The sequence below is a fragment of the Mycteria americana genome, chromosome Z (genome assembly GCF_035582795.1).
Source record: "Mycteria americana isolate JAX WOST 10 ecotype Jacksonville Zoo and Gardens chromosome Z, USCA_MyAme_1.0, whole genome shotgun sequence".
Classification (NCBI taxonomy): domain Eukaryota; kingdom Metazoa; phylum Chordata; class Aves; order Ciconiiformes; family Ciconiidae; genus Mycteria; species Mycteria americana.
In genome coordinates this window covers 48,029,588-48,049,544 of record NC_134396.1, presented here as the reverse complement: position 1 = coordinate 48,049,544, position 19,957 = coordinate 48,029,588, and the positions used below count along the sequence as shown (strand labels likewise).

General features: G+C 40.8%; 1 protein-coding gene across 5 annotated transcripts in view; it reads right to left on the bottom strand.

Moving 5' to 3' along the window:
- GAK (cyclin G associated kinase) overlaps nt 1-16,984 on the bottom strand; it is a 78,981-nt gene extending 61,997 nt beyond the window's left edge. For 4 of the 5 annotated variants that reach the window (XM_075488459.1, XM_075488461.1, XM_075488462.1 and 1 more), the window contains exons 1-5: nt 16,664-16,984; nt 4,133-4,194; nt 2,639-2,698; nt 599-713; nt 19-161 (exon numbers count right to left, since the gene is read on the bottom strand). In XM_075488459.1, coding sequence (XP_075344574.1) covers nt 19-161; nt 599-713; nt 2,639-2,698; nt 4,133-4,194; nt 16,664-16,805 — 522 coding nt within the window. In that variant the 5' untranslated portion in view covers nt 16,806-16,984. Of the gene's footprint in view, nt 1-18; nt 162-598; nt 714-2,638; nt 2,699-4,132; nt 4,195-16,663 lie in introns of those variants that run through there. The other variant, XM_075488463.1, reaches the window with a different exon arrangement.
- Between the last annotated feature and the right edge of the window lie 2,973 nt (nt 16,985-19,957).

The following is a 19,957-nucleotide window of genomic DNA, read 5'->3' as shown; positions in this document are numbered from 1 at the left end:
TTAAACATTGTAACACACCTTTAAATCTCTGTGGATAATAGGAGGCTTCTGTTTATGCATATGCTGCACTGCTCTGCAGGTCTGATAAAAGATCTTCAAAACCGTGTCACAGGAGATAGGTCCTTTGGATTCTGCTTTCTTTAAGAATTCCACCAGCTGTCCTGAAGGAAATCAGAGAAATTCACATAAGCACACACAGAACACCACAAATTCTGATAGCTTGGCATGAATAGACAAATGCTCTTCTCATCAAGGAAGATTTACAGTCTTGAGTTGTAATATTAGATGGATATTCTGAAAATGGTAAATGCACACTGACTGCAGTGCCACAGGAAATGGTGCTCTAAAGAACTCCTCCTCTTCCTTCCTCTGACTAGTCTCAAACACAAAGAACTTAATGATTATCCCATAGTTAAGATGAGCTTGAACTGTAGTCTCAAAGAACATGATCCTTATCCTATAAAAGATGAGGCTGAACTCTAGCTCCACTGAACTATGCCATCTTTAAGAGGCTTTCAAAGCTTCTAAGCTGTGAAGCAACGTGTGCAAAACAGCTGTCAGAAGCAACATGCACTGCTGGGAAAGAAATAAAATTTACCTTTACACAGCTCTGTGAGCAGAAGAAACTCTCCCTGTCCTGTGTCTGATTCTTCTTTTCCTATAGATGCAGCAGAGCAGAACTGGACAATGTTGGGATGACCTGAAAGTTTTTTCTGGGGATAACATGTTCAAGGAACACAACTGCCAAGTTTATTGATATTACTGTATACAGCAGTTCACAGACATCTCATTTGAAATGTTAGCCTAAAACCACAGAAAGCATTACAGCTGCAATTAAAATATTAAGTAGAACAAGGAAATCCATGCCTCAGCTGAAAAAAACAGGCTTCAAGAGAAGCCACTGAAGGTAATGTAATAAAAAGTCAAAATAAAACATTTAAAAAATCCTTCTGATTAAGGCTCTGAGGAAACTGGGCTTCATAACAGGCCTAGTTACTTATTCTTGTCTTTTGACAATGAGTGCAAGGCATTAGCACAAGTACCAGAGAGTCCTTTTAATTATCAGCTGCTTCTCTAGGTGGCTGATCAAGAAAGGGCTATTGTTTGAACACCTGCCTTTCCAAAGCAAGTATTAAGTATGTTATATTTTAATTTTAAGGAATTAAAATAAAGTTCAAAACAAATAAAAGCTCTGAAAGACCAAGGAACTTATCCTCCCATCATTAGTAATAATTCTTCATACTAAAACCCTTTGTCCTGTTTCACTTCCAGTTCAAAAATTCTAAGTATCATTTCTGAACTATGTAAAGGGGAGTAAAATATAAGTGACCTCAACTCCTGCCAGTGGAAGTTGCATTGCATTATGAGTGTTTGTGTTGTCCCTGATGTGCATCACCGTAGTCATATACTAAGACTCATGCCTACGAGACAAACACTATTCACCAGATGCATTCACCAACTCTGAAAAGAAAAAAGCAAAGACATCATAAGTACAAAGCTATAAAAAAGGGCAAGTTGGATCCACCAAATCAGAATGAATCCAAAGTACTATTTTATATTTTATGCATCTCTTCACAACCTTTTACTCAGACCTGCAGGAATTAATTTCATTTCACAGTTATGTCTTGGAAAGTCAGCAACAGTTAACCCTTGTTCATGTTGTGCATATGTTTTAATGAGACTGAGCTGTGAAAAAACATCCAAAGAACAGTCAGTTCTTTACTCCTGGCAAGATGTAGTCAGAGTAGCTAGAAAATGTACAGCACTATGGTAGTCCCTTCTTTGGAAGTGTACTTCTAGTGAACTGTGTTTAGTGTAAGATTTTGCCAAACATTTCAGTAATTATAAAAAGAAATATGTGAGTAGCTTAAATTTAGTGGTTTTGCCTGGTAACTCAAAATGAAGCTGAATTCTCAGAGTGGTAAACAAAACAGCATACCACAGCTACTCCCTGACTCTTGAAACAAACTGACGGTCTTAGAGCAGATGCTGGGGAGCAAATACTGAGTTTACTAACACCAAGGATTGAAAACACTCTGAGATTACATTATACCCTACCATCTAACATCACTGAAGACAAAAAGGACTGCAACAACACTGACAGACACCTGCTTCTTGTTTCTAATCCATGTATTCTACTGAAATTCCTTCCTTGAATATTCAGTATTACTTTTTAAAGCCAGATGCATCTGAAGCAGAGATTAAGAAACATTGAGAGTAAAAGCAAAGTTTTGAGTTGCCAAAAAGGCAATAAAACCAGTGTATGTGAGGGAAGCCTACTTAAGATCTAAGTACCATCTGAATAGTCAAAAGGTCTCTTGACCGTAGTCACAGGACTGCAAGAAAGCCCAAATAAGAATTTCACTTCTTGCTAAACAAAGTATACAACAAAATCTACGCTAGCTACAAAAGTTACCTGTGCACATTAAATTCCTGCAATTTTTGAAGAACTGAACTTGCTGGATGTTGGTGCCAGATTCACAAACCAGGAACCCAGACCTTCCTCAGAATGTCAGTCCTCTTAAGCAGTGTATGGCATGGAAAGAACCAAATCTGCAGAGCAGTCCTCTGTTTCTCAGAAATGTTTGGTATCAGGCAATTAAATTGAAACATTAAAATATGTTCCAGAAAAGGATACCATAAAACAAACTTCCTGAATGATGGCTTTGTTCTTTTCTTCTTCATTAGACAACAATCGCTGTCAGAAAACAGAGTAATTGAGAAGATATAGTTATTAAAACTTACAGAAAAACACTGCAGAGATTTTTTTCCAGAAAACAAACTATAAGCTACAGTCAAAAGCCTAAGGAACTGTGATGGGACAGTAAACAAAGTGGGTTTATTGTACATTTGGACATACTGCCATAAATATAGCACCCAGTTTTCCAGCTGCCTGTACTGTTCAGGTTTAGTGATAACTGAGCAGTTGTAACCTTTGAAACTCATAAAGTAACTGCTCCGACATTTTCTGTTGTATAAAACACTAAAGTCTCCTGGTTACAGCACTGTGCACTGACAAGGAAAGATTCACCTTCCACCTCAAATATTTAGGAACAACCTTCAACCCACTCCAACCAAAACTTCTCCAAATTATGTAGCCCAACTTTTTCAATGGTACCTGAGTAATCAGCAGCAAAATCAAGCATTACTATTTCCAATATCACTTGGATTTGGAGTCAACTTTTGACTAGAACCAATGTGAGTATTCGCTACAAAAGTACCAGCTTTACAAAACAGAGGAAGTACAGTAATGGTTCACCTTTTATCTTATTTTTAAATGGGGCTACTTCTTGATGACATTTTGAACACACATACTACATGGGTTTGGTCACATGTTTTGTTACTGTAGGATGTGGTATGAAAAGGAAAAAAAAAGACCAAGTAATTACTGGTGGTGTAATGCCATTTTACCACTGCCACCTCTCATACTACTACCCTTTTCACTTTCTCTCCAAGACAGATGTCTTTGTACTGATACAGCCACAGAACATCCCTACTCCAAAAATGAAGTCATTCTGTGCTGAACACAAGTGATATGATTTTTTTTGCAGCAAAATATGACAAAGTAAATTATTTCACTTTATTATCCTTTCCATAATACTTCAGTTTTTCAGCTGTTACATGGTTATTATAAGCCTTCGCAAAACAAGAATCCAGAGGAGTGTCTCTGAAAAGTGCCAGGCTGAATGTTTGATCAATGAGTCAAAGTGTGGAACATCATTTTTAATATTGATGAAACTTACTCTGGAAGTACAAAGGTAGGCTAACCGGTAAATCTACTTCTGAGGAGTGAAAATATCCCCGTACCCCACTTCAGGTAACTAGGAAAGATTCTTTTTACCCATGCAAGAAAATGCTTGGGGCAGGGTCATGAATTTCTAGACCAAATGAAGACAAACAGCAGTAGTACCTAACAGAGCAACTCTCACCTTTGGCATCTAAGTATAAAGCACAGGGTCCTAACAGGAATGACTGTTCTAAATGCAGGTACAGTGTGCTACAAACACCACTTTATCATTGTGGATTTTTCCAAATGACTTGTTCACTGGCATACAAAGAATTAACTGTCATGCTAAAGCATCAAGCAAAAAGACAGACCATGTAAACCTGTAGTGAAGTAAATTAATTTTACCTTTAAAGCATAATCTTTGCCACTTCCAAGATCTTGAGCTTCATAAACAAAAGCAAAACCACCTACAAGAAGAACACACATGAAGTCAGTTTTAATTTCAACATTCAGGTAAATAAAAATTTTTAGTCTAACAGAGCTAATACACAAATTTAGATGCTTTTCTGAATGTAAGAAGTATACATATTTTCCAGTGGTTTGCCCAGAGTATGGGCAACCTACATGAGAGCTAAAATATTATCTTCCTTTCTTTTACACATGCCAGAACCACACTGACTTTGTTACTTTCCTGCATTTTGTTAGTCTGCATATGCAGATTTCCTATGAAGCAATTTTTTTTTTTAACGCAGGTCCTTATAAAACCAAGACTCAGTACAGCCAATATTACCTAATGGTTTTAATTACACTATTTCTTGGGTTTACACTGTCAGGCTTCCTATAAAAATAGCAATAACCAAGGGAGACAAAATGTTAAATATAGACCTCCTCATACTTTTAGGATAATTGCCATGCTTCAGGCTTCATATTAAAAGTAGAAAGTGTTTTCAAGCACTGAAGCACATACTTCCAATAAGGGTGATGCTGTTACTAAATTGCAATTTGTCATTCCATACCACAATATTTTAGTTCCAACTCCTTTTGTTAGAGTATCCACTTCATTAAACACTACCAATTTACTCAAGAACACTGTGCAAATTTCTACAAAGTAAAAAAGACTGACAAAAAGTTACAGGTCTGCTAAGTTTCCTCAATTGCTAATTACATTAATCTAACTATCAAAAGAACATATTTGTACAGTTCTACTCCATTTTAAAGATCCTGATATCACTTCCATTTCTTCTGAGAATGTTGTCCTCACAGTTACACCAACAGCATGGTTGCATATATGGTCTCCATCTACTGCAGAGTATCTCTAGTAGAGTTAACAGCCAAAGTGACAAACTTCGATGATTTGCCTTTCTACTCCTTTAATATAAATTCTGTTTTCATTGAACTACATAGCAATGTTCTCTCTAGCGATAATTTGGAGAATAAGCACAGATGTCAGTGAACTACAAAATTTTACTAGTCAAAAGGCTAAGAGAATAGGATAACTAAAGAATGAACCACCACAGACAAGAAACAAGTTGACAGGGCACTTTTTTTAAAAAAGATGCCCTGTCAAGATGCAGGACTCAAAAGATGCAGGACTCAAATCAGTACAGTCACATTAGTACTCAATACCTTCTCTGCTGATAAGGACTATTAACATGAGGCTGAAGTGAACACAGTATTTGCTTTCTGCAATTCAATCAAATACAAGGCTTTCCAAGAAGTGCTCTCAAAAGTTTTACATGGCAATTGACCATCACAGTGTTCTGCAAGACTCCCGAATGGTACTGCCCACACATCTTGTTACTTTGCCAGTAGCATCCACAACATGAAACAAATAAATGACGGGCTCCTGGATATTGCCTTTGCTTTTGGTATCTAAAGGGGAATTATACACAAAAACAGTAAAACCAAGATCCCAGTTTCAGGGACAACAAGCAAAAGAGAGTAACTAGTGCACCACTGAAGAGTTAAAGTATCAACGAGAACACCAAAGATGACAGCGAGGGCTGCAGTTCAGTCCCACCATACATTACATATGCATGCATCACGCTTATCCATTTACTTTGATTCATTCTGTAAAATCAGGTTCAGTACTTGCCACAATAGAAAGTTCCCTTAGCTCTTCTAAAATCCCCAGTGCAAGAGTTCTGATCAGCAATTACAATCTGCATTTTGGTCACTGATGGGACAGGGGCTGGAGACAGAATGCACTTACCACCATCTTGGAGTATTACCTGAAGACACTGCTCCTTTCTGAATGACAACATAGGCAAGAAAAACATGGTTCTGGACAGTGCTGATCAGTTATGACTAGGGTTTACAGATTTCATAGAGCTGGTGAAACAAGCAAGATAATCTGTGAGTCATCCTTCCACCGAAGCTGGGTGCTGGGAAACCATGGTCTCTGCCTGCTCTTCTCAACCAGTTCCCTATTCACATCCAAAGGCATGCCTCACGTTTCAGAGCCCACTGTCCCGGTTAGTTGCAAGCCCCTACATCAGTGTACACCAGTCACTGTACCACAGAGCTACTGCCTCTATGGCTTTGTCTTACACAGATCCCACAGACCTTCGACACAGTGAAAAGTACTGCTGGCCCTACAGAAGAAAGTCTTTACCTTTGTCTTGATAAATATTTATTTGAATTTATTCTAATAACCCTGCAAGCTGTATCTTGAAAATATATGCTTCAGTTTACAAAATTAGGAGCTTCACATCAGCACAAATTTCTAGTACACAAAACTACTACACAGTAAGCTTTCTGGAAGGCACTCAAGTGGTGACAGAGGCACCCCAGATTACAGAACAGTTATTCTGCAAGCTCAGCTGTGTACACTACCAAGGGTTCTACCTGGGCTGGAATGCAGCAAGTGTACCCTGCATTTCAAGTATACACCTTGCTAGTACCTCTACAAATACACACATACACAGACCTACATACATGCACTCCAAAATAGAACTATGCTTCATTCAAATGCCCTCCTGGAAATCATACAGGTGAAATCACCAATGCATCAGAATTAACTATCAAATCAGTTCAACCCACCATTTTCAAGCATATATCTGATTAACAACCATGCTGATCCAAACTCTGAAGAAGGCCCCTGGAAGCGTTGCTACCCTTCCAACTATTTCAACTGGTCTGATAAGCTTTCCTACAAGCTCTTCCCCCAATATAAGAAATGCTTGCAATGTAGACCAAGTTGCACATTATCACTAAGCTTAATCCTGTTGACACTGAGTATGAAGGACTAAAAGGAGGAATTAGTTTAACCGACTAAAAAAAGATTATAGTAAGTCTTCAAAAAAGATATATTTCAAATTTTCATGGAAGTGCTGATTATCATACAGCCCTCCCAAAACTCTAGACACATTCACAGTTGCCCTGAAATTTCCTCTCTCAGTTCACACATAATCTTGAAATTCCTATCTAAAATTCAATCACATTTATGAAAACTACAGAAGTTCATTTCTTGATGGAAAAGCCTGGTTTTTTAACACTCAGAATCACAATGTTACAACCACCTCAGAAAGGCTTCTGAAGTGTAAGTAATTTTCATTGCATTTAAATGAATCTCATTTCCAAAAAAATTAATTTCAGTCCTCTTAATTGCTAGCTAGGAATCTCAAGAATTTTACATACAGCTTCATAACTACTTCAAAACATATACTGGTTGTAAGTTTCAATAGCCATTGAAAATCATAATGTTCATTTTGGACTAGCAGTCCAAGTGAACATTTTGAGCAATGCAAGCCATTTAAAAATTATAAATTCTTGTTATCAACAGAAGTTAATACAAGCTTTGCTTAGTTTAAAGCACAGCTATTTGACTTTAAGTGAAGCATAGTTGACCTTACCCAGAAATCTAGTGAAATCTGCATACAAAGTGTCCAAACTAAGATTTTGCTGAGGTCAAATTTAAAGCTGGCTAGACTCAACTTGTGTATTAGCAAAATACTTCATTTAATTATTACATTTTCATAGCATGGGTTAACAAAAGGAAAAGTAACAACAAAGTCTTCTTTAAGGCCATTTCAATGGTGGCATGACTTACCAGAGCTCCTAGCAATACTTATGCAGTAGGATCTCACAATTTATACAGAGGTATTACAATAGTAAGCTGAAGGGAGAAACTTCATTAAAATAGTGATAGCTTGAGAGTACACAAGTAGCTTTAAAGATGTACTTTTACTTCAGTGATTGTACCTTAAAATCAAGTACTGAAATGCTAAACACCAAGTTCATTAAACTTTTCAGAACTCCAAACAAAAGCCAGTGGTATCATGTCTGGGTAAATTCCTACTTCATTGCACCCATTTTATAGAGAATTTCACTGATATGGCCTCTAACCTCATCCTTTACAGCTATGCCCCTGTCAAAACCTCAGTTTTAAGTAAGTTTCTCATTGTCATTTCACTGTTTCACCTGAACACAATTCAGTTCCATACAACACTGTTCATTCCAGGTGGTATCAGTTCACTACTACTGCAGCACTACAGCTGATACCAATTTTAAATCCATGGATTTTCTGGGATACCAAAGGAGGTACAGTAAGTTGTGAAGGTACTTTTAAATTACTTTTTTTTTAAACCATCTGTTATTCATGAAAACAATTCTTTCACAAAAGGCAAAATTAGTCCTACTGCTTCATTATTAAAAGCAGTTTTGTTTAGGGTTTGATGCTGGCTTCCTTGTAGAGCTAGTCTATTAAAACAGTTTTAATATACCCTGAATAGGGACAACTTTACTGGCAAAACTTCTCCTTTGCCATAACAGTCTACTCCAGACCCTCTGACCAATGTAGTCTGCAATATAATTTGCAAAAATAAAAAAGTTTCACCTGTTTAATTATAACCATACCAAGGATTTCACAGTCAAAGCCATGTCAGTCAAGGATCACACTCCTACATCAAAACACCTGTCTGAACAAACACCTGTAGAATAGACCCAACAGAAGAAATGAGGAAGTGAAAGTTAAGAGTAGAAGGACTGCTTTGGCTTCTCTCCTAGGGGTGTAGAAAGAATGTAGTTTTATTTGGGGTGTTTTCACTCATCATTTCCACTCATATAAATATCTGTAAGTGGTTTTAAGTCAGTTTTCTGAAGCTTTTTATATCAGCAAAAGCATCTTAGCATTTCCCCATACAGGTTACCACTACGTTTATATGTACACATCCATCCAAGCTCTTGCCCTGAGAGACAAGTTTTTCACTGCTGGAGCATTTCATAGTCTCATTTTCAGAACGCAGCCCAAGCTCTCAAAAATGGTCTCAGATTATTATTTTCTGCCACAGAAATTATGGCAGAAGAAAACTGGGGTTTTTTTTCTTTTCTGTAGACAAACTTACACATAAGAGGTTCACTATAGGGCACCACACCAACTCATGAAAATGGAGTAGCCGAAGTACAACAGTCAGTCCTGGAATCACTCTTGCCCCATAGGAGAGCCAGAGAAACACACTAGAGCACAAAGCTTACCAGCCTCACCTTCCTGGCCCATACTGTGACCATCCAATGACTCCTTTGCATTAGGAACTAAACCCATCTTTTTTGCTTTAATAGTGAGCACTCTACACTTACCCTTACACCACCACAGCCCATGGGCATTGTTCCTGTCAGTACTTCATCATCCTCTTACAAAAAATAGGGACATCAACCACAGCATAAAACTGCTTGCTACTGTAATGCATTGCTTCATTACACACTTAAGTAGTCATGAGAAAGGGATGGTGTGAATAACTTCCTGTTTATAACTACTTGGTATGACTTATCCACTCCCCTCCCAAATACTAACCAAATTTGATTCCATATCAATTTTGAGTTGTTCACGTTTCAATTATAACTTGACTGAAACACCATAATCCTAGCCTGGACTACAAGTCACAGTGCATCTTACCTGAAAGCAGACCAGAGTACAAGCAACATCCTTACTCAAAACACAAAGGATGCTCTGTCATTGTCACCCAGCATAGACAAGCATATTTTTTGAGGTCCAGTCATGCATTTGTGTCAGTTGCAAAGTCCTAATAACAAGATGAAACTCCCTCAAAAAATTAAGCATGGCTCAAACTCAAAGATCTGGACTTTTTCCCCATAACCTTGAGAAGTGGAGAGGTAGAGCACCTTGAAAACTTACAGAGCTCCACTGCAAGCAGGAGCTGCTATACCCAAGAAACACTGGCTTTAAAAAAACAGCACTGTTCTGCTTCACATTGAAAAACTTCTCTACATCTACAGTTACAGCAAAGGGAATGCAAACTGGAAAGCTGCTAGGTCAGGCTGCTTTGGTTCTTGTTTAGAGATTGTCACCTTTTTTTCCCCACTTCTGAGAAGTCTGTCTCACACATGGTTTGTAGAGTAACTGTCAGTTCATCCTTTACATCACAGGCTGTTGCAACTTCTCTTTGACTTGATGCGAGCTCTCCTCCCTTCACAGTAACTCCAAACATCTGTTAGCAAATGCAACTAACAATGTTGACAGAAACTTGACCCTTAAGTTTTCATTGTGCCTCTGCTGCCCAGAGTTTTATGAATTATATCCATCCAAAAATCAGCATTTAATTCATTACCATCATCCTGTGAATCCAGGAGTTGCAGAGACCATGAAATTGTACCTATAAGCTTGGTAAACTGTAATACTGCCTGTTCACATTCAAAACATTGAAAGACCCCTGAAGTCTAAAGCAGAATTTTTTTGATACTTTAATGACAGACCCAAGTTTCACTTTGCAGCCTATTGCTACCTTTCTGACTAAGGAATTATTTGTTCTTCACGGTGAAAGTTTTAGACTCAAACAGTTTGAATAACGCATATTTTTTATCATGTTTCTCATCTTCTGCGGTCTTACTCTTTTGCCCATGCTTGCTGCTCAAAGGAAGCATAAGAAATCAATACACATGAAGAACAGTCGTTAAATGTGTGCTACAGAACTTGCTTGTTCCCTGATTTTTACACAACAATACACCTGGTTTATTCTCAATTGTTCAGCCTCATATGTAAAACAAGCAACAAAAACACTGGAAAGTTGTGAAGTGTACATGGATAGTGAAGCAAAGAGAAACCAGAACTAATATTTCTGGTTTTAACCCAGATATATTTTTAAAAAGTGAGATTTCAGAGAATTTCCTTCCATATATCTCAATCCTGATTTTCATTGGCCTTTTTCAGCAAACAGAAAATCTACCCTAACCTTTGGAGCTTCATTCTAACGGCAGCTCACTTGGGCAAACTGGCACATCACAAGGAAGATTCACTTTGTTTTCTTTGCAAAATACTGTTGTATTCAGAGAAAAATTCTCTATTAGAAAAGAATAAAGGACTAGTATTAAAGTTAACCCACAGCAAAAGGCCTTAAAGACTTGATGGTGCAGGAACTGAAAGTCACAGTCCTAACCTCCAGAGGACGAAGAAAAATCCATGTCTATTCTCAGAGTGGTTCTTCCTAAACCAAGGGACAGGGACAAGTAAAACCATGTAGTGAGAAAAGCCATTATCTGGAAGAAAAAACAAGGCTAAATGGACTCTGACTGTATTATAAACTTGTAATTTACTCAGAAGTCTCATGGAAAGTGATGCGGAAACAGCACAGAAGTTCCACTGCTTTCTCTGCTACCTCTGCACTGTCTGGAAAGCAATATTCTGGAACTTCTCTCAGCTATCCCATACATAAATCAGCACTAAGAAGTCAATTTGTTTCATGAGATATGACTGATATTTGAAGAGCCAGCAAGCACCCCACAATCATCTGCTCATTAGGGTATTAACATTAATAGTGAAATCTCCATCTTTGTTTCACTGTTCACTTGAGGACATCAACTCCCTGATTCTTCTGTAGGAGAATCTCAAACACACTGAAACACTAATTTCATCACTTATTCTCAGCTTTTGCTGCATATTTGTTAGGCCAAAGAGCACCTGGCTAAAGCAGTAACACAAACAAGTTTCAAACACATTACAATTAGCATACATGAGCAGGCAGCACATTTCTCAATATACTCTGAAGAACAAGCATCCCTCATTCCATGCCATCACTGCCTTCCACTGACAAGACCATGAGCTGTTTTATATAAAAATTCTTCAAGTTGAACCAAGATACCACTGCCTCACTTCACATCTAATCAAAGATTTGGCCTATACTATATAGAACAGGAACTAACGTACTGAAGAATTAAAGAGAAAGGCATAGCATATTTAAAAGTTAACCAGTCTGCAGCTGAATTAGTTGAGAAAGATGAAAACTGTAATTTTAAACAGTAATTATGGCATAAAGTGATTTTCCTGATGCACTTATCTTTAGCACAGATATCAAGAAACAGAGTAACTCAAATACAAAGTGTTTCAAAATAAGTCATTGAAAGGACTAATAGAAGTGTATTTCTATCAGGTTTACCTCACTTAACAGCTTACCAGGAGAGAAATATTCAAAAGTTTTTAAAGATTATTTTTCTGTTAGTATGATCTCTGTTCTAGAAAATTTAATAAAGCTGAAATAGGACACTTATTGATATTTTCATATTTACTACTCAACCTACAAGCCTCAACAGCAGTACCCAAGAAGCAAATTAAAGCCTCACTCACTGGCAGTGGAGTATTTGTAGGGATATTGCATTATGCATTCAGTGGCAGTAGGAACTAGTAGTGAAGTTGTCAACTGATTTTTAACACACTAAAAACCCTTAAAAACATTACCTAGTGTAACCAAACATGTAACATAAAACTTGCAGAAAATACCTTTATCCTTTCAACCTTACAGGAGATTGAAAAGTATCAGGTTTTGTTCCATGGAGCACCATAAAGATGAAGTTCTCTATTTTCATAGAAGGATCTCCAGAATAGAGGTTCTCTATTTTTATATATTCTATTTTTACGCTGTCAACAAGAGATATGAAATAATTTATGAACTGCTGTAACTGTTTCTACTACGCCACCAGTGCAACAGCTAACTGCTTTTACAAAAAAGGCTCAATGGAAACATTCAAGGAAGATTATGATTATAAAGACTGAATAATTTTGATGACATAAGCAGTTTTGTCAATATCCTATTTAGCTATCAAATCATCATGCTGCCTTTCACTTGTGCTCTAAAAGGTAGCAATATTTTATTAAACATTCATTCAGCACACAGCAAACAGGCCTCTCTCCAAATTGCTAGCTACCAAAGCTATTACAACTGTACAATTTACCATTCTCAAAAATTCAGCTTTCTTTGTCATTTTGGAACTTGACAGCACATGTCACAGGACATGCTATTCTCATATCAGTTTACCCTCTCATTAGAGTAGCATTACTAGACAGAATTGAGGAATGAGTTTCTGTAATTCATTGACCATGTTTGGCATTTGCAGCCCAGTGACCTGTTCTATTCCTTCTACAGTATAGGTGGAGAGCAAGAAATTTCCCATATTTACTTGTCCATCATCTTTAAGTGTCACCATTAGCAGGTAAACAAACATAAGGTCTATCAGAAGAGACACTTTGTCCAACACAGGCAAAAATGAAAAACAGCAGCATCTAGCATTTGAAAAACAAATTTGCAAGGTTGTTTGTCTGTGCAAATATGGCAGCTTTCAGGAGCAAGAAACAAGAAATTTCTGAAAACTACTGTTCAGCCTGCTGTGGGCAGATGTGCAGGCTACATACATCACTGAACCAGTCAGATGTGAACCAGTCAGACCCCCAAGGTCAGATGTGCAGGGTACATACATCACTGAACCAGTAAGGACCATCTCAGTCCCTCAACTACCCGGTACAAATTGATACAGGAATTTTGACATTCCTGAGCAAAGGGGAAGGACACTCCAGGATGTCAACTGAAGAAGCAAGAGTCAGCATAAAAATGCACATACCGTTCATATGAACAGCAAGGGATCTAACCCTATAAAAACCAAACATACTAATAAGTATTTGGAGAACTCTATCACATGCAGCTGGACTACATGTATGGAGATGCCCTGGTGAGAGCAGACACCCATGTTGTGATGGAGACAAGTACAGAATACTCAGATTGGCAAGTGACTTACGGCCATACAAAAGAATGCCCTCTGTCACAAAGGAGTGTGAGATAGTTACACTTACTAATATTTACTAATTAGGTATGCAATCAATGACTATTTTACTGAAGTAGAACTGTGTGGAGGTCTGTGCACTTAACTGGAGGACCCATAAGAGCCATGACACCTGCTGAAGCCAGCATCATATGAAGGGCAAGTAGGGATTAAATGTAAAGGCCCCAGCCCTCTTCCTCTAAAATTTCTTAACTGCAGTGAGCTACTGAAATGCCCAAGCAGAAAATACAGGAGACCCTGTTCTAGGAGCGCTCAGTCCATCCTGTGACACACTTAGTCTGTTCATGCATTTGGAGGTAATATCTGTGCTAGAGATCATCACCACCCCATCCCCCCGGGTTGCTCTCAGCTTCCTGCAGCAGCACACCACGTCTTCAGTTAGCCTGGTCCTGCAAAATGAACAGGGAAATGCACCCAAATGAACTGCGCAGCTAATGTCTCTGCTTACAGCACGGCCAAACACGTATTTGCACCAACACAGACAGGCAGCACACTACAGAGCTGGCAAGACTTGCAGGGTGCGAGAACAACTGAACTTACACTGCCATATGATACTGTGTAATGCTCATCCACAGACTCTATTCACACCAACTGAAAGCAAAACAGGCCGTATGATCTTACGGAAAAGGCTATCTCTCTGCATTGGCAGATCACGCACAGTTCACCATGGATTTGAAATCTAAATTCAGAAAGTAGCACTTTACTTTCTAGTAGGGAATTTAGCATGAAAGGACTCATTTAGAAGAAAAACAGATTCTGTATTTGTAAGCATAGAAGGGAATGCTTATAAGCCAGAGTTATGCAAGCATGTATCAGAAGGCTTCAAACACAGGTTCAGAGCTCAAAGACAAATCCAATTTCAGCAACAAAATACATGATATGCTAAAGACAAAAGCATTCCAAATTCAAGTCTGAAGACAGCAGGAGAGGCTGGGACATGTATATTTTATATATATTTTATATTTATACTGAATATACCCTAAGGGTTGTTTTAGCCCAGCTATGTTGGCTAGAAAGTCTTACTTTCTAGCAAAAGCAAGCAGTTAGACCCAATTTCAGTTAGTGAAATACAGAGAAAACAACATGAAGTAAAACCATAATACTGAAACAAACACGGAACATGAAGAAGTGGTTACAGATAAATTTGAGAACAGTAGACTTAGCGCATGTCCCCATTTGCTTTAAATCATCTAAGCAGGCATCTATCCCCTGACAGTTTAGAAAGCCTATGTCAGATCCTGGGAAACAGCAGGCTGCTGCCAAAGTAAAGTATGAAATACTTGTTTCAGAACCAAGAACTAAACAGCAGATACGTCTCAAACACAGCTTCCTGCCCTTCCTTTCCTTTGTTGTTCTCTGGAAACCACTGTGGCCACTCCTGGCAGGAATGTCACAATATCGGCACCACCACCCAGTTCATTTATCATTCACCTTGCAGTCACATCATATTGAGTGCTTACATTTCACCCACAACTCTGACTGGATCTTTTGTAAAGAAGCTGTAAGTAAAGGCTGAAGGCAGAACAGGACTTGACAATTGGTACTGTTTTAAATGCAACTTACTACCTAAAAAACTGCCAGGTTTTGTCTGAGATCATATGCCAAAAGTGCTTAAGCATTAATGTAACAACTTATTTATCCTTAAGAAGATAAAACAGTGATGAAGACCAATGTCCTGTTGTTTTATACAAGCAAATTTTTGTAAGTTTAACTAAAGTAGCTAATCTTGAGGAATCAAATTTTTCTTCCATGCTGGTCACTAAGATTTCAACAAAAAACTACTCAGGAAAAAAAATAAATCTACTTATAAAACTACAGAAAATAACTTCAATACTGAAAAGGAGCTCTGAATAGAGTTTTGGGGTATTTAACCTGAATAACATCAACCACCAGTACAAAGTTAATGAATTATGTAGCTGCATTAATATGGACAAATTCACATTTTAGACTTTTGAGACAAGCTTTCAGTATCTTCTCTGCATGAAGAAATAAAGTAATTCCTCTGACCACAAGCACAAGATGATCCAAATTTCTGCTAACTTCTGGGTAATTTGCACACACCAAGCATAGCACCTATTTTAAAACAGACTAAGAAGTGGTGTGCCAAGATGCCTACCCAAAAATTCACTGCAACTGAAAACTGCCCAGACATATCTCTGGTATACATTTAATTCCTGTACTCCAGCAAAGCCTATATGCAGAATGAGATCAGCCTCCTGACATTTGTGTTTAAAGTTAACATATTTTCCTGCATTTCACAGTTTTCCTAACAACCCAAAACGGCACAGGAAAACTTGCACCTTTGGCACATTATACATTGTCATTTTTTTTAAATATATATGCAATCCAGTATTTCCACAAGGTCCTAGGTAGACTACAAACTCCTTTGAGAGTTGTGTTACATGGTGAAAGTATTCTAAACCATAAGGCAAGCAAAGAAGTTGCCACACAACACACTGGCTCTCTAGGGGTATTCCTAAGGCGGGCTAACCACGGTAAGTATCGCTCCTACACCCGGTCCTCGCCAAACACCTTCCGCGGCACTTACGTTAACTCAGAGCAGCCATGACCCTCAATTAAAGCACCAACAAGGAGGCAACAAGCCCTTCGGAGTGGCCGGCTGCCCGCGCAGCAGGAAGCCGCCGGCCCCGGCCGGCCGGGCACCGCCGCCTGTTGGCCCCCACAAGGCGTCCCCTCGCAGGGCGTGGGGGGTTGCCAGGAAGGAAGCCCTCCCGGCCAAGAAAGGGGAGAGGAGGTCAGGGGAAGCGAGAGCCCCGCGGCCCGAGGGAAGCCCAGCCCAGCCCCGCGACGGTGGGGTCCGCCCCTCACGGCCCGGCCCGGGCCCGGGCGCGGCCTGCCGCCGCCCGCTCTTACCCTCCGCGATGACCCGCTTGATGCGCAGCTTCATGTCGCCCATCTCCACCGTCTGCCCCACGAAATCGTTCTGGTCGCGGCTGGCGGCCCCGAGGGAGCCGGGGCCCGCCAGGAAGTCCAGGGCGGACTGGAAGAGCGACATGGCCCCGGCGACGCTGCCCGGCGGCCGCGGGATGGGGGGTGGCGACGGTGGCCGGGCGGGCAGGGGAGGGAAGGGGAGGGGAGGGGAGTGCGGCGGGCGGGGGAGGAGCGGGGCGGCTCCGCCAAGCTACCGATCGCAGCGGCGGGACGCCGCCTCCTCGGCCGCCGTTCCCTCCGCTCCAGGCTGCTTCCGGGAGCGCTGCGTCATTTATGACCTCACGGCGCCGCCTCCGCCCGCCGCAGCCAGCCGGGGCGCGGGACGGACGGCCCCGCCCCCTCGGGGAAGCCCCGCCCCTGGCGGCCGCGGGGTGGGGCGAGGAGGGGCGGAGCTCGCCTTCCCGCGCGGGAGGCGGTGTTTGGCCTCGCCCCGCGGGCAGCGGCGCCTCAGCGGGGGGGAGGGGAGGGGGAGGTGAGGTGAGGTGAGGTGAGGCAAGGCGAGGCGGCCGGGCCCGACCCGACCCGACGGCGCAGCGGGTCCCCGCCGCGGCGGGGCGCAGCAGGCCTCCCGCCCATGGAGCCGAAGGCCGGCGGAGGGCTGGCCCGGGGGCCGCCGGCTGCCTCTCCAGGCGCGTTGCGATGGAGAGCCGCCGCGGCCTGCGGGAGGAGGGGCGCTGAGGGGCCGGGGCGGCTCGGCCGTGCTCGGGGGAAAGAGCACGGGCGGGGAGAAGGAACATCAGTCACTAGGCAGCAGCTTTCTCCCCTCCGTTAACACTGGGCAGCTTGGCAGTCACCAAGAGGTAACGTTCCTCGTGTCCATAACTCAGGCCTATATAGCTGGCACGTGGGCAGCACGTGCACGTTTCCCACAGAGTATCGCTGTAATCCTTTGACTTCATCTGCCCGCGGGATCTTCCACTCCTTCACTTTTCCCTGCAACCCTGACACGCCAACCCCTGCCCTTCCTGCATCCCCACTGCGTGCCCCTGAATGCACAGGAGAATGTGGCGGTGGTGCCTTTTCGATGTGTCACAGCACAGCGGGTACGTGAATATTGGTAATTGCTGCAATCCACGTGGAGCGTTAGCCTGCATGTTTGCGTGTAAGGCTGACTTCGCCATGTGTTTGCACAGGCAGGTCACTAACTGGTAAGGCCTACCCGCTGCATAAGGCTGTATGACCTGGGACAGCAGATCACTAAAAGCAAGGCCGTCTCAAAACCTTTTGTTTCAGAAAGAACACTGCTAGCCAGAACTCTCCTTCAAAAAGTCACGTCTCTTCACTATTGCAGCCTGCTCCCTGCCAGCAGCCATCACTTTGAGATGATACCAGACATCCCCAAATTCCGTAAGATTTCAGGTGGCCATGCTTACTTTCTCCTGCACAGATGAGTAGTTAAATATTACAAAGTTGTATTTTTCAATCAACTTCCATAAACTAAGAACTCGCTGTTCTTCATGTTACTGTGTAAATTTCAGGGGCATGGCATCTTGTGCTTCCCTCACTGTTCTGTGATGCCTTACCAGTCAAGAAGTGTGGTCTTAAAAGCCAGTAGATTTGTACAGAGATCCCATGTTTTTGTAGCTCTTAAAAAAAAAAAGTTCAAATTATCGAAGTCAGATTGTACGGAGAACTTCCTTCTGTCTCTAACAGAGCTCAACTGCTATTTTTCTCTTTCAGTTCTCCCTAGAAGAAAGCCTCTTTTGCCATCATAAATCATACCCCCATCACCGCTCAGAACAGCAGACTCTCTGTTCACAGCAAGAGCATCCTACTGTCAATCCCATCTTGGTTTCCGACTTTTCCCATTATTTTTTTCAGGCAAAGGCTGGAATTATTTTTGACAAACAAACACTGCTAGTTAGGCTTGCTAGATCATACTGTTCTGCTCATTGTCCCTTGTCCTATCATTCACCTGCATATTCCTCTTCAAAGACTCATTCATAGAAGGCCACTGGAAAAGGAACAGAACCTTTTATAAGGAACCACAGAAGCAATCTTCCATGTTTGAAGGTCTGGATTTTATGTTAGCAACTTCCTCATTCCCAAAAGGAGGGCTCTGGCGCAGATGGAATAAGAGGCAACTAAAACTCATACTTCAGCTTAAATGAAGACTGAGGTTTCTGCCATGTCTTCAGTAACAGACTGACGGACCTGGGCTAAAATGACCTCTTTTGGGGGTTTGTTTTGGGTTTTTTTTTGCTAACCAGCTTTAACATGGCCAGTTCCCTGACTGTTTCACTGCTAAGCCTCACCATTTACCTCAGCACAGAAGAAATGTCCCAAAGGCTGGAAGAAACATCTGAGGATCACAAGGCAGCAGCACTATTTATTTCTTTCAGCAGTAATACAGGCTTATGCCTGCTTCAAATGCCCTTAAACCTACTGTCAGAGAATCTTGATTCTCTATCAATGTGTACATTTTTAATGTATAAAAATTAGCAAATCAAATTCCGTCAGTGAAAACTGATTGTATTTAAAACTTTGTGGTTTTACTACTTATGCAAGAGAGATTTAATTTGACTGTTGAAAAAGGATCTTGGCATAAATAATCCAAAATTTCAGTCCAAAAATCATATGCAGATACGCACCAAGTGTCAGGTCTGGTACTAAAAGCTCAACCTAAAGATTTGTACAATTCCTCTGGTTGCTTGAAATTGCTCAAAGAGGACAGTCATAGCTTACAGTAGGAGTTTGTCCTAAGAAATTGCAGGAGCAGTAACGATCTGTTACACATGAAGGAAGTATAAGAACAAATGTAGGATAAGAAGCAGGAACGTTACATTTGAAAAAGTCAGGATGGATTTGGCATTCCAACTACTGCAGGTATGCCAGGAGAGCCTCGATGTAGATGCAGCTTTTCTGGCCAAAAAGTTTAAAAGAATGCCTGGGTAATATTTTACTGACCTGTCTTTTTAAATATCCAGGACTATACTGGAGAGGTCAAGCAGACCACTAAGTAAGATGCAGTTTGAAATGTGTGCAGCTGTCTAGAAGGCCCTATATTAGTGGGGCTGACCTTTTTATTTATTGCTGAGACAGAAGTGTGGTAAAATGCTCCGTTTTTTAACAGCACTTGGCCAAAACCAATAATGTATTCTTTTTAGTTATGCAGATTGAGAGGCCCATGGATTTTTTTTTCAAGTTGTTAAAGGCAGTAAGGCATATGCATTTATATGCTGGCATCATCCCTGTTGAAAAGCAGAGGAAAGCGAA